Raw genomic sequence first — 15326 nt, 5'->3', positions numbered from 1 at the left:
AGACAGATTCAGTGCAGAACTTAGGATGGACTCTTCCCTAACTTCTCCCTGCTTTTGTTCTTTCTTTACATTTAGGTGGAGCTTGAGTGACTCTTAGTGAGTGGTGGAGTGGATATTTCAGGATAGTACCTGAAATCACCTGGGATGGGGACAGGAGTTGCTCCTAGAGGGATTTTGTCATGGTTTGCTGATTCAACGGACATCATTCTCACCTCCCTCAGTTTTCAGATGCTGTGCAGCTGATCAGCTAGAAAGAACTTTTAAACTTTACCTTTAAATTTAAAAATAGTTTTTAAAATTCCATACTTCACAAGGGTTTCAACAGAGACACAGGGGCTCCACACCAGTCCACTCTCCACTTATCCTCCCTTGGACTGTGTTGTGGGAGGTCAGAAATTCTGTGATCCATCCAGAGAGCAGCAAATGTATTTTCCCCTGTAACCGCTATACTGTTATCATCCCATCTATCCACACTCCACCTCACTCACCCTCCACTGAACACATTAGCCCAATGAACAGATTGGTCATCGCGAGTGATTTAAAAAAAAAAAAGAGAAACATTTATTATTTTCAGGTTGGTTTGGTTTGTTTTTTTTTTATACCTGCCAGGCTGCACAAGACTCTGAACACAACAACAGTCACCAAATGTACAATAAACATACACAGTTAAATAAGAGATGGGGCCTGAGCAGTCCAAGAGGTGCAAGATCAGGGTGCGCAGGCTGGGATTGTTTTCTTTTTCCTCCAGGAAAATACAGAATCTGACCCAGAATGCCTCCAAGGGACAGCATCTCCAAACAAAACACAGACCTTCCAGGCAACTGAGAGGACTCTGGATTTACACTTCTGTGGGATACAACTTAGAGAGATCTTTGGGTTGCTCTGGTTTACAAACAATAATAATACATCCCATTCCTTCTGCACTGCAGAAATGGAGAAAAAAAATCCGTGCAACCTTTGCCATCTGTGCAATCACTGTAGTTCCTTATTTTGGAAAGAAATTCTGTGGTACTTCCATTTCCAGACTTGCTTCTTTCACAGGCAATTCATTCAACTCGTGACACTAGGAATTACTTCACCTGGAGTCAGGCCAATAGGCCGGAGGGTGCTGCTGCAGGGCAGAGAAACTTTGATGAGGAAAGATTTGAGTTCAAAAAGGCTGTTTTAAAATGGTTTTCTGTTTTAAATAGCTTTCACTTTTAAATAACTGGTAAAACTGTCCTCATTCATGGACCATTCCAACAAAGGTGAATAGAGCAAAGTAGTTTTTAAACCCCACATGTGCAAGATCAATAATGGGAACATATCTGATGTTTGTCTATTGTCAAACTTTTAAGATTCTTAAAATTGCTCCCACAGTCCTCTAGTATCCCAGTCTTCCATTTCCAAGTCTGCTATTTTCCTACTACTTGTAGCATTTCTGGCTTGTTACTAAATTAGCAGCAGCCTGAAAAAAGCTATGACAAAATTCTCCCTACTCTCTTCCCACATAAACAACATTGCAAGACTCAACATTGTAATTCCAAAGTCCTCAGCAACATGAATTCAAGTTACTGGGCATTGTGGTTGTTTCTCCACATTGCCACAGTGGCTGGGCTGCCAAATCCACAGAACGTAAGGTCACTCACTCACTGCACTTGACCAAATGGGAGCTCTGGTTCATGTCAATTCTACCCTGCTCACTAGTGCCTCAGTATGGTGGTACAGCAAGAGAAGAGAAATCCTAGGAAAAAAAGTAACCCACATTTTGGCAAGTCACTTCTCAGCTGGCCAGTACTGGCCAACTGATTTATCTCAATACTATTTCCATGCCACATTAACAGACACATTAATTATGAAAGCCATGCCTGCTAAAAGGCTTTGCCCACAAGGAACCAGATTTGCTCTTGTGCAGCCTGAGTGTGGAGTTCCCTCATGCCAAAGAGCTTTAACTCCATAAAACCTGATACCACAATGTGTAGTGCTTACTGATGTGGGTAATTCACATCTGAATCCATGGGAATATCTATGGAAGAGTCCCATAATCACACTCAGTGCAGTACAAGAGAAAACAAATAAAAAAAAACTTCTCAAGTTCTTCTGTCTCAAGGACCTCTAAGAGACAGCATCCTTCTTTGTGTCTGTTTCATAAATAAATGTATCCTGATATGCACAGATGAGTTTTCCAGCAAAGAATGTAAATTCAGACATACACAGTATATCCCACCAGGAGTCAATGGAGTTGTAGTCATGTTTTTGCAACCACCAGAATGCCTTAAACAACCAAGACAACCTGTGAAGAACTATGTAAGGAAAAACATATTACATGGCCTTAAAAGATAAACCTTCTCTTTCCCTTTCTCCTGGTCCCTAAATGCAACATGAATTCTGTATGTAGACCAGGTTCATCACATCTGGCAACCCTCATGGATGGCTTTCCATGTCCCATAAACAGTGGTCCTCTAGCATGTTTCTTGTATGTTTCCCAAGTCCATGGTTGGTTGTTTTCTGGAACTGTCGAAAGGAATTACAGTACATTGTTAACAAGGTTATTTGGAAAAAAAAAAAAAAAAGAAACCAACTCTCCATCCAGTCTTGAAGAGGTGAAATATGTTTACTTTGAGGTGGCCACAGAGATAGCGACCCTGTCCCTTCAGAGGAGTGCTCTGTATCCTCATTTTCTCCTTGTACAACTATCTTAGATCACAGCAGAAGCTACTGTGCAGGTTTAGCTGAGCTGCTTGCTTTTTTTTGTTTTGTTTTTTTGTTTTTGTTTTTAGGCAAAAAAGCAATTTTCCCTGCAAACACTGGAGGGAAAAGAAGTAACAGTGGCTCTGTACTACCCTTAGGTGCTCCTAGGACTTCAGTCAGTTTGTTCCAAACAACATGGGTTTAAGACTGCGCTTTTCTTGCTTTCTGAAACTGCTGGGTAAAACAGGGCAGGGCAGACAGCACGTAAACAGTTCTGGAGGGCTGGAAAAATAATAATTTAATGGACTGCTTCGGCACATCTTCACAGCTTCATTGTTCAATCCATCCCCATAAAGGGACACCACGAACCACCGCTTGGCTGCTGCTGCTCCTTCCTGCAGGCAGTCTGCTCATATGGCCCAGGGACACTCCCCTTCACCTTGGCTGCTAGAAGCCACAGGAAGCAGTTCTGCCATATTCTAACAACTTACATGATGCTCTCCTCTTTAATGGCTCCTGTTAAAAATATACATACAACAATCTGCCAGGAAGCCTTCAGTTAGGTGGGCTTTCTGCCATACAGCTGAAATAATATTGTTTGCTGGACACACTTCCAAAAAGGAAAAATAAGGGTCAGCAGACATGCCAAAAATAAAGTCCAGGGCCAGCAGAGGTTTCACTTCTCTTGTCCTTTTTCTTAAAAGCTGCATAAAAAGCATCCCAGAAGGATTCTGAGGGTATTTCATGGTCACTGTGAATTAAACCCTCTTAAAGCATTAACAAGAGCTCCAAGATTTTAGTAGAAGGTAAGTGAGCATATACATTAAAACATACAGAGCCCCAGGGTACCCCCACATCTGGGCTGTCAGGGAGGTGACAAGGACAAGCAAATGGCACCATGAGGCCCTTTCACTCATGCTCTGCTGAGAAAGTCCTGGTTTTGGAGATGTGCACTTCACTCCCGCCACTCCCGTTGGTGGTGGTTGTGATGATGTACTGGGTGGTTTGCTGCTGGTTGCTCGTCTGGGATTCCAAGGGATCTGTGTGGGCTGTGGGCTGGGAAATGCCCACCTGAACCTCACTGGAGAGTGAAGAGTTTTGTTTACCATCCAGATCAGGCTGACCTTCAGATATCACGTAGTGAGTCTGCATGGGGAATATAGAAAATAACTAATAAACACTGTATCTTTTGTAACTTTTCTAATAGTCCGCCCACAGACATTTTGGTGTGAACAAGGAACTTATTTAATAAGCTCTATTTCATTTAAACATATTTGACAGCAACATAAGGCCTGTCTTTTGATTTAAAGGACATTTGACTTACTTGGCTTTTGGTTAATTTACAAGTGGTTAAACTCATTACACAATTAGATATTCACTACAGAATAAAATAGCAATTTTCAATTGCACTATTCTGAAAGGTTTTTTTGCTGTATTCCACATGTTGTAGCAGAGATTGCATTCCCAGTGACTAAGATCAACACAAGCCAATGAGCTGTCTCCTTATGCTGGATTGCTTACAAGGAATAGCAGGAACTCTTCTTATTTTTTAATCTTACATATAACAGAAAGCTACTGAAATGTTTCCAGAAGCTGTTCTGAAATTTGGTATAATGGATACAGCTTAATCATAAATATTTTTAAGACTAAGCAGTACCACTAAATAATTTTGTTCTGCAAATGTGATTAAGTGAAGATGTTAACTGAAAGGAGTCACACGTACAAGGGCCAGATAGCATGAGCCTTGTAAATGGTTACAATGCAGACTATACTGTGCAGTCTGCATCTCTTTAGGTACCTCCTTTAGGTACTCTGTGTCCCACTCATGATTTTGGCATTCTTTAAGCCTTCAAGTTGAAGAGCTTTATGCTTGGTAATATTCTGGATGAAGAAAAGGCCATGATGATTTTCCTTACCTGAGTAACTGCTTTTACTTGCCCTGTGTTGACAGTGGTGACTGGGGTACCCACAGCAGCCTCTGTGATCACATACTGCCCTTGGGGGATGGTCATCATCTGAATTTCTGATGCTAAAAAGTTGCAAATTGGATAATCAAGACCTTTAGTCAAACTCAAAGACAACCTTCAAAGATCATATCTTATGTCAGAAAGATTTAAAGTCTGAACAGTGGGTATTGAATAGAATTCAGGTGATATGAGGCCTTGTAGAACCCTACAGGCCTCAGCAGAATTTTGCCAGTTAACACCAGATAGAGATTTGGCAATTCATGCAGAGAAAACACATCCTGTTCTCACTCAAATTGTCACAGAATTACCATCCAGAACTGCATGAACATGAGAAATCATCTTCATGTCACGCTCCTTTTCCACACAATTCTTTCAAGCATGCATCCAAATTTGAACAAGTAGCTATCCAACACATGGATTCTTGCTGTATGCAAGTTTCTTGGAATAAAGGAGCCCAGTGTGCCTGCCCAAACTATGTACTGGATCAGTATGGATGATAGTGGAAGAGCTGGTACAACCATTTACATTTGTCTGAAGCGTTATCTTCTTGATATCTATGAATATTAACCACAAAGCTGAATGAACTCTGAAAACACTGTCCCATTTGGTAGCTGGAGACATGGGGCACTTGTTAGTCAGACACACTTGCCAGACAAGTAGTTAGAGCCACTGCTGACACTTACAGTAGCTCCGGAATGAGTTCCAGTTGCTGGGGAGATATGTGTGCTGGACTGAGGAGCCTTGCTGCTGCTGGAGGGCTTGGTTTGGTGTCGATGTAGTTGTCTGTATCTGTGAAGGGCTGAGCTCCTGCTGAGGTTGTTGCGCGGAGGGACTCAAAGGCTGACCCCCAGCCTACAGGGAAACAAAGTGCAAGTGTTCTTGGTGTAGTAAGGATTGCACAGCTCTATGCTGTCACAAACACAGCCTTCTCATTAAAGGAAAACACAGGATGGGTTCCAGAGCATACTGAACACAAGAACTGACCTCTCTCTCCTCCAGCTTGCTTCACTCTATGGTAAATAAGATCAGACCAGGAAACTGAAATAGTGATATTGCTGCTTGCCAAAGTGAGTCTGTGGCAGAGACCTGAGATTAGAGGCTAAATTCTACCCAAGAGCATGAAGAACTGCACTTCAATTCTTTGAGGAATGCCAGTTTCCACTTGCATCTTCCAACTGACAAACTTAATTTAGCTGCAAGTATGTCTGTTTCCAATCATTTATCTCTCCTTTGTACATATTGTTGAGAGGAAAAAATACTCCACACCAAAAAACCCATACAACAAATACCAAAACAAACCCACAACAAAACACCCCCATACACCTTGAGACATCTGGGCACTGCTTGATGATCTCAATGCAAGAGTAATTTCATGTGTGGTCCTTTAAATGAAAAAGAAAACACTATTCCCTGCATCAGCACATGCAATATGCCAGCTGAGCAGGCTGGTAGGGAAAGCATTTTCTGATGAGAAGAGGGAAATACCTGTGATGATGACTGAGGTGCTGGTGATGGCTCTGTGACCTGGATGTGCTGCACCTGGATGGCATGTTGAGTGTATGTCTGGGGGTCATGGAGCTGCCCAACATCCACTGTGGAGTGCTGGGACTGGTGAGACTGGTGAGGTGAGGTAGCCTGGGGAAAAAAATTAAACAGAATTCTTTACCTCAAATTCTTTACAAAGGCAGCCATGCAAACCTCTTCTGGGACACAAGGTCTGGAATAATGAAGTAGGAGCCTTCGTGGAGCACACCTGTTGAGCCTTGTTGAGTTTCTTTGCACCCCAGGAGATAAGGTAATAGATGTAATGGCACAGAGATGTTCTATCTCAGTGATATCAATGGAAAGGACTTGCCTAACATCATTCAAGCTGTTTGTGGCAGTGGCTGGACTAAACCAAAGGGGCTCAAAAGCCAGGATTAGTATTAACCCCTTCTCTGTAAGCATCTCTCTGTACAACGTATACATACTCAATTCTGTAGTTTGACACAGTTCTGCATCAATACAAGTGCTCAGAGGTTTTTAAAGGTTTTTCTGAACAACACTTGCTAATGATACCAATTGCAGTAATTGAATTACAAATTTTGGATATTTATAAAATTAAGATCTTGCTAATATTACCTGCAGGAATCAATGGTCATGCTCTTGGATTGTTACAACAGCCACAGACACTATTAACTGGGGCCATTGCTTAGGCCTTTATTAACCAAATTCATAATCTGATTTGATAACATGGAATTTCAGATTAAAATATAAACACATGGTAGTTTCAGCTTCCTCCAGTGGGTAACAGATTTCTTACAACTGCCTGACATATTTTCCTCAGACCAGTTACTCTAGTTACACTCTGGTTTCATTTTTAGGAAGTTGATGAGCATTAACAGAATGAATATGCTAATAGACGCTATGAAGGGAACAAGCAACCACTCTCTGTACTCCCAAATTTTGGCTCTGACTAACTGAGGACAAGGAAGTACAAATCACTCTTGAACTGCAGAAAATGGGTCACCCACTGACCCACCTTTCCAGTAGCTGGAAAACATTCCTAGAGCAGACTTGAGCAAAGCTGCCCAGATGGGTAGAACTACGTCTGGAGAGCGTCGATGTGTCTCCAGCAAGCTGACCAAGGCTGGCAGGACTATTTATGCCCAGTACAAGTGCTTATGAAGGGAACTCTATGCCTTATCAGTTGATTTATCTGTAAAAAGTAGCTACAGCACTTTTTGTAACTACTCCTTACCACACTTTTGTGTGCTAGAGCCCCAGGAACACACAGGCTTGGGAGGGAAGAAATCAAAAGCACAGCAAGATCCCCACCAGGTTACTCACCTGGGCCACTTGAACAACCTGCAGCTGTATGTGCTGAGGCTGCTGCAAGCCCGTTGTGGACTGAGACACAGGGATGTACTGGATGCGCTGGTAATCTCCCTGGGGAGTCCGGTAATCTGTAGTGAGGGTCTGCGATATCTCTGTCATTGCTTGGGTCAGTAAATCTGTTGTCTGAGCAGGGAGAGAGAGATACAGATCATCATCATACTGATGTACTTCTTCAGGGCTGTAGTTCTTTTATCTACATTTATGTGGATCTGGTCATTTTTTCACAAGAGCTTCATGTCCAGAGGTTGGGGTCATAAGTAGTCACCAGGGATCATCAACTAGAATTGCTGTCTTCTGTCTAAATCCTACTCTGGACTAGTAATGGCTAACTTAATATATCATAATAGAAATAATTATTTTCATCTTGTGACATACCAGTGTTCTGTTAAACAATGGAAGTCCTGTATTTGTGAAGAGCTGACTTGGTTTCCAAGTCAAAAAGTAATTTGTTGATATATTCCACCTTTCCTCCTCCCCTGTCAGAGTCACAACTGTATTTCTATTGTGTAAAGACATTTAGTACATAACTTAATCAGGTTTATGAAGCCAACAGCATCCTGATTAAATCTCTCAATTTTCAAGCAAAACAGTCTTTTATCTAGTCAGTCTTTAGATAAGAAGTTTTAAACCGTGATCAATAGGACTTTTAAAACTACATAGTATCCCACAACACTGAAGGGCACATTTTCTAATCTCAGCTTTCACTTCAGTGGCAGCTGATGTATTAACAATGGAGAGATCAGCCACTGGAGATTCATCTTTCTCAGAGTTATGCTGTCCAAAGGATTACAAAAAGATCTGACTCCCTGAACACAGTTTGATCCAGTCCCCAGTCAGTGTTAAGCTTGTCCTCTTGATGCCAGGAACTGCATCTCTCACTTCATGAGAAAATTCCCAATGAAAATCCAGAAGATGTATATCCCTGAGTTCTTTATGTGGAGTCAGTAAGTCTGAATGAAAGAAGAAAATGGATTTGGGGATAAAAGACAAATCCCTAAAGCTCCAGAATGAAATGAACAGCTCCTGACAGTGCAAAACGGGACCACACAGGTTTAAAACCAGAAGTGATCTCAAATAATGTCCTAATACGGGTTTAAAAGTGGTGTCTGCCAAATAAACCAGGGTTACTAATACCAGAAGGCTCCTGTTCTGTGTGTTTCCCTGCACTGCCCTTGTGTGCCTCCAGTCCTTACCACAACAGTTTCTCCAGTCGTGCTGTCCGTGGTGAGAACAGCTGGTGTGGAACTGATGACGGCCGTCGCCAGCGGTGCATGGATCGTGTTTGGGAGCTGAGCAAACTCTGGGTGCTTCTTGCGGATGTGCTGCACCATCTTTGTCTGCAGAGAGAAGCAAAGGAGCGTTGGAAGGACGGTCAGTAACTCTGCTCAGGGCCACGTGAAATACAACAGCCTGCCCAAACACAGCTTTTATGTTTCTCTCAGTAAAACAGCCTCCAGATTGATACTATGAGATCCTCTGGTCAACAAAGTTGAAAACAAGGATCACAAACCTGCTGCTGATTAGAGGTGACACTGAAGTATTGTCCTCGGCAGGTTTTTACCCCAATATTGCCAAATGTTTTATGACTTTTTCCAAAGGTCATCTTTTCTGTGTTTTGTTTCCCTGCTCATCTCCCCTGTAACTACCGGAGAGCAGTTTTCAAGCCCTTCCATTCATGCTCATGCTCTGGTAACTTTTCAGCACAAACCCTCTATTCATGGAATCTCTTGGCCCTAAAACAACAGACTGTGCCTGCACTGTCAGCACACAGCACAAAACCAGCACCCTGACTGAGAAGAAGAGAGGTCTGCTTGTGGACAGACAGGTGACAGAAGACCATGGTGAAACAGCATCCCCAGGGAGAGGCTGTCTGAGGCCGGACCCCCCCATACCTTACTGCTGTATTGCTTGGAACAGTGAGGGCAGCACACTGGAGGGGTGGCAATGGTGCCTGTCAGCTGTGTGTGGGTGCTTAGCATAGGATCTGGCTCTCCCGGTCCTGCAGGACGCAGTTTCCGGATGCTTGGAGGTAGCTCAGCACCAGGATGGTTTTTCAGGATGTGTGCTTTGCGTTTGCTGGCACTCTTGTACACCTGCAGGGCAAAGATCTGGATTAAAATGGTGCAACCCTGGTGTCTGCACAGGAAACAGATCCCAGTTATCTTGATCTGGAAGGTCTGCATGTTGCTTTAGAAAATACATTTAGTTAAATTCCCAAACAATTACAACAAAAGGCATGAACATACACCTTCCAGTGTTTCATCAACCTGTAAAAGCAACTGACTCCTTGTGTAGCAGAGAAGCCTTTTGAGAACATATTGCATGCCATAACCAAACACCAAAGCAGGACAAGGAGGTAAGAGGAAAATTCTTCTTGCCATATTTGAAGATCATATGCCCAATGTTAGTTTGTTATGATGGTTGATGTCTCTACTTGACACAGAGCATCAAACTGCTTTAGTTTAGTGATGAACATACCTTTTAATTCTTTTTAGGCACATCAACAAACACTATCTAATAATTAAAACTATTTTTTCTCCCCTCAAACAAAAGGAAAAGAGGCATCACAGAAAGACATACTGAGGATAAAGACAGTCAAAAATACACTCCCTAGTAAATAAAGGTCCCCAGGCATAAAAGGCAAAGCAGAATAAAAGCAAGAACCCAAAGGTACTGCAGAAGCAACTTCGGGCTCCACTAACCACTGGGACATGACCTAGTAAGCAGCTTACAATAAAAGATGTTAAAGACTAACTTTTAGAAATGCAAGAGTACTTACTGGCCAGGAATTATATGCAGAAGCATACTTAGTCCTGTGCAAACACAAGACTAAGAGTCAGTGACTGTCTGCAGGATAATAGTACTCAAGTTTTCCAATGCCAAACACAGCAGAAAGGGGAAAACTACAGCTTTCAATTAGCATTCCACTGCCTTGACCTAAGTGCATTTTGTCGTTTTTTTTTTTTTTTTTATTTACAGTACTGCAGGAATGTTGCTGGCAAGCACCTCAAAAAAGCTACAAACCCTGCCAGAGATTTCTACGCAGAGACAAATTGGTTGCATCCAGGACTTGGGACTGAGCTATCCTCCGAGGGGTGGCTTCCCACACACCTTATCGCAGTATTGACAGAAGTAATCTCTGTTGGGTTTTATGATGGGCAACGTGAGCTCTGGCACCTCTTCTATTTTCATGTCTGGATGTCTCTTTGATAAATGATTCACCTTAAGAGAAACAGAGGACAAGAACATATTACAGCTGAAAGCCGAACGATTGGTGCTTCTCCCAGACATGGGTAACAGCCAAACCAAAACTGAACGATGCAAGCCAGCAGCACTGGAAGCATATGCTGCTGCAAGGGTTATTGTGCACTCATATTTAACTGCTGAAGGTAAATGTGGTCTTGCTAGGTCTTATTTACAGTTTCTCTAACCAAAATTAGATAGGAAGGGGTGAAATAGTTTGCCAGAACTGTCTTGTAGGTGATATCTGAGAGTGAGGTAGTGTGAAGGGCCTCTGCCCAAATCACAACCCTCATGAAACCTTAGCAAACAATCTCTTGCTGCAGAACAGCCTTTATCCAGAGGCAGTGCCAAGACATGGCCAGAAGAGGACTTGGAGAAGGGGGAGAAACAAAAAACAGGAAAGACCGCCAGGAAAACGAGGCTCTAAGGCTGAACAAGGCAGTATTTTCAGCTCATGTCCTGTTAAATACAGTACACATCAGACAGCATTACTTAGTGCTGAAATATGGTACTGACAACCAGATGGACAGTGCAGGCAGTAAACATGTGCAAATTTGCTGAAGATGTAAAACACACAGGTTTGAAAAAAGATTGATCACCTCAACTCAGCTACAAAATTTGCCAAAATTTGTTTCATAGCATCCTGGCTGGATAAGACCAGATTGGATGGGGCTTGGAGCACCCTGGTCTAGTGGAAAGTGTCCCTGCCCATGGCCAGTAGGTGGAATGAGATGAGTTTTACAGTCCCTTCCAGCCCAAACCATTTTATGATTCTTGTGTTCCAACACTGGAATTCCATCTTTATTCCTTACCTATTCATCAGAATAGAGTAGAGAGGCTGTAACAGCACCCAGGCACTCACCAACATGCCCCTGCGGCGGAAACCCATCATGCAGAGGCGGCACTTGAACATGAAGCTCTCATAGTCAGTGGATGCAATCCGGGGCTTGAAGGTTTTGGAGCGGCTGATCCGATCAGCCTTCTTGGCCTCCCTCTCTGGGTTGTGCATCCTCTGCATGTGCTCTCGCAGCTTGTCCTTCCTCTGGGAAGGAGAAATTGGGGGGAAAAATGTCAGCAACATCACAGAAACTGCCATACTGCCTGTTATGCATAAGAGCCACAGTTTGAGTTGTTCAGGGATCTCTCTCCAGAGAGGGAAATTTTCCTCTCAGAAAAATGTGTTCCTTCACCCAGAAGTATCCAGTCCCTCAGTGTCCCATCACAAACTCAGTGACAGGGAGCAGGCTGCTGCCACCACTGTTTACCTGGCTCACAGTCTGCTCCATCTGTTCCAATGGGATTTGGAAAGGCATCTGGATGACATGTGCTGACAAGATGGATGCCATGGACACAGGCATCTCGGCCAGGAACATTATTAATCCACTGGCACCAGCAAGTTAACTGACAATGTATAAACAATGTAACCCAAACACCTGGTAATGGAGATGTATGATGTCCCAGTTCTTAATGAGCAGATAGAAAGTTCCTTTGCTATTAAATTATTAGGAATAAGATCTGTTTGAAATAAGATGCTGAGGTGACCTTGCCTCTTGTCCTTCAGAAATGGATGCCATAGCTCACACGGGACACCAAGAAATGCATGCAACTCACAGGCAAGTCTAGTGTGTTTACACGTGTTATTTTCTTTCACCTTTGAGAACATGAACTTATTTCCTTGAAGGAGGGTAAGGAATAATTTTTTTATACTACTAATGATCCAGCCAAGAGCCACCTCACCTTAAACTGCTTGCCACAGGTGGAGCACAGGAAGTCTTTGCGGTCCGAGTGCCGCAGCATGTGGAGTCGCAGCTTGTCGGGGCGGCAGAAAGCCTTGTCACACTCTGTACACTGGTAAATCTTCTCAGAATGGAAACTGCGCACATGTTTCTTGACCTAAAATGGCAGATCACAGAAAAATGAAGTTTATTCAAGAGAGAAGTGAGTTGTAACACACTAGGAAACTCTTCGCAATATGAAAGAGAAGGAAAAGGTTTTGAAGGCGTGTAATATACTTTGGTTTAAAAAGTATTTGATCAGAACAGTTGATATCTCAGCAATAGTTTCTATGAAACTGTAACATCTTTATTACTCATCTGGATAGGTGATTTGATTTCCTCAAGACTGAATCTTGAAGGCATCAGCTATTGCACAGTTGCACTTAATGGACAGCAAAAGTCCAAAATGCACCATTTGCACAGAATCGCCCTTGAGTAAACAAATTCATCTGAAGTTCATTATCTTCCTTTCATTTATAAGAAACCAAAACATAGGGACTAATTCCTTTCAATCAGACAAAACTGAGCTTGCAATTATAATTGGCAAAGAAGAAAAAAACTTATTCAGAACAGCATTTGCACACCATTCCTGAATGGCAATTACTTCTTCATACTCAGGGACTATCCTTCACCTCTTCAGACATCTAGAGGGGTATTTTTTTCCTCCCTCCAATAATTAACTAATGAAGTTTGACATCTGAAATGAAAGCACTGTTCAAGAAATGGATCTCTAATTAAATCCTTACCGTCTTCTAATACTGATCATACACGGAACAACTTGGCATCTCTACCTGTTCCACACAGAAGTATTTCAGTAGGCAGCAGTGACTAGTCTTAATTATCCACACAGCAAGAAGAGAAAAAAAATTATTGTTAAATGGCAAAAATACAACAGAATAGCTGGGAAAAAAGCCATGGGACTTTCAGTCAGTTGCATGGGAAAGTTTACAGTGAATTAAGTTGCAGTACAGCATTTCTGAATCATCGACATTCTTCCTTGCTGAACATTTACAGAAGATAAAGGACTTCTTCCAGGATGGAATTATATTAGTGAAATCACTTTCCCCCATCCTTTCCTCTTCAGTCTAGTGGGTAGTCTATCTGTTCCTATTACTGACCTAAACCGGATTTCTACATTTCATTTTCACTCAGGCAGCTCAGTAAGAGACGTCAATTGCTTTGTCCCTGGGAAGGATAATGAATATGTGCACAGTCCATCTCAGTTTTTTCTTACTGGAAGTGGAAATAGAATCTTTAAATTCTACTAATGACCTTGTCCAAGTGTTCAGCATAGTGCAGAGTAGCCGCATTACTCACTGCTCCAGTGCAGTGTGCAGGGAAGGAGAATAAAGTGCCCAACTGAAGCTCAGGGGGGATGTCAGAAGTAGAGTATCCTGATCTTTTCTGGCATTTCTTCGAGCTGTTCAAATGAATTATCCTGACAGAAAGTAGGCAAGGGATTAAAGATGTAAAACCCCTCATTTTTTTTGTTCAGAGTTTTAATAAAGAAGGGCAAGGTCTGTTCAAGTACAAGCTGAATGCAACAAAAGACAATTCCTTTTTGTGCCAGGGAGATGTAGTAGTCAGGACCTCTGCTTCAGGAATTTCTAAGGAATAAGGCATCCACCCTTCTGCACTCAGTGCCTTCTAATGACAGATTGAAGCATCACATCTGATGATTTAGTGGACAGAGCACTTCAGTGTCATAAGACAATATCTAGCAGTGGTTGGTCACTCTTCCATTTCAATTTCTGACTGAGGTGGACCCCTGCACCTTGTGAGAATGAACTGCTGTGCAGTTACACATGGAGAGCACTGAGAAACCCACAGCCTTTTTGAGAGACCCCCAAAGCAGCGCTTCAGATCAGTACAGCATCTCACCTGGATAAAATCTGGGAAGCGTTTCTTGCAGGTGGGGCAGGTGAAATAGCCATCATTGACATGGACGGCCACGTGATCCTTAAGGAGATCCAAGCGGTCAAAGGACTCAGGGCAGAAAATGCAGGAGTACGTTTTCTGGTCCATGTGGAACTTCATGTGGCTCTCAAGGGCACCGCTGTTGATGAAGCCCTTGTTGCAGATGTCACAGGTCAAAGGGCAGTTCCCTTCCCGCCCATGGAACCGCAAGTGCTGGTCCAGCTTGTCCTTCTCCCGGAAGGCCTTCCCACACTGCAGGCATTTGAACGGGCGGAAGGATTTCCGGATGAACAGGTGCTGCAGAGCTGCATTCTGAAAGAAGCATCCAAGAGACCGTTAGCTTTCCTTACCATGTATAGATTCCACATCCATATATATTCAGAATTAAATATATCAGATGATTAGTGAACCTAAACTTCAAGAAATTATTTTCCATCATATTTGGCCTCCAGTTTACAGCAGGGGAGGCTGTGACAGGCAGAAGTCAGGAGAAACATCTGCAGCTACACCCTGAGCTAGCGGAACACAGTGCAGGAGTTTCCTCTACATCCCTGATTTCTTCTGATTTAGCTGACTTTCTTTAAACATGCAATTTTTCTGTAAAATAAAATTAGGTCCTCTCTGAAGCACAGACCCGGGCCTGAGAAAAGCTGCAATTCCAGCTGATTATTTGGCATCACGTCATAAGTTCAGCCACCACACAAAGGAATGGTGAGCCAGCACTGTGTGTTTCCCTCAGGAGCAGGGCTTATGAAATTCCACAGCCCTTTACAAGATCACCTTTTGCATCAAATATCACCACAGAGATGTGCAGCAGTGGTTTAGCATTGTCTGGAGAACTTCCAGTGGAACATGCATTCCAGAAATGCTGGTCTGA

At 42.8% G+C, this 15326-nt stretch overlaps 1 protein-coding gene across 7 annotated transcripts in view; it reads right to left on the bottom strand.

The window, feature by feature from the left end:
- Positions 1-538: 538 nt before the first annotated feature.
- PRDM10 (PR/SET domain 10) overlaps positions 539-15326 on the bottom strand; it is a 44827-nt gene continuing 30039 nt past the window's right edge. For all 7 annotated transcript variants that reach the window (XM_063178500.1, XM_063178502.1, XM_063178501.1 and 4 more), the window contains 11 exons: positions 14414-14761; positions 12495-12650; positions 11620-11799; positions 10626-10736; positions 9407-9607; positions 8708-8851; positions 7467-7637; positions 6123-6272; positions 5321-5489; positions 4587-4699; positions 539-3816 (listed from right to left, as the gene is read on the bottom strand). In XM_063178500.1, coding sequence (XP_063034570.1) covers positions 3580-3816; positions 4587-4699; positions 5321-5489; positions 6123-6272; positions 7467-7637; positions 8708-8851; positions 9407-9607; positions 10626-10736; positions 11620-11799; positions 12495-12650; positions 14414-14761 — 1980 coding nt within the window. In that variant the 3' untranslated portion in view covers positions 539-3579. The remainder of the gene's footprint in view (positions 3817-4586; positions 4700-5320; positions 5490-6122; positions 6273-7466; positions 7638-8707; positions 8852-9406; positions 9608-10625; positions 10737-11619; positions 11800-12494; positions 12651-14413; positions 14762-15326) is intronic.

This window comes from Melospiza melodia, chromosome 29 (assembly GCF_035770615.1).
Source record: "Melospiza melodia melodia isolate bMelMel2 chromosome 29, bMelMel2.pri, whole genome shotgun sequence".
NCBI lineage: Eukaryota > Metazoa > Chordata > Aves > Passeriformes > Passerellidae > Melospiza > Melospiza melodia.
The sequence above is the reverse complement of the archived record's forward strand: the minus strand, read 5'-3'. Positions and strand labels throughout refer to the sequence as shown.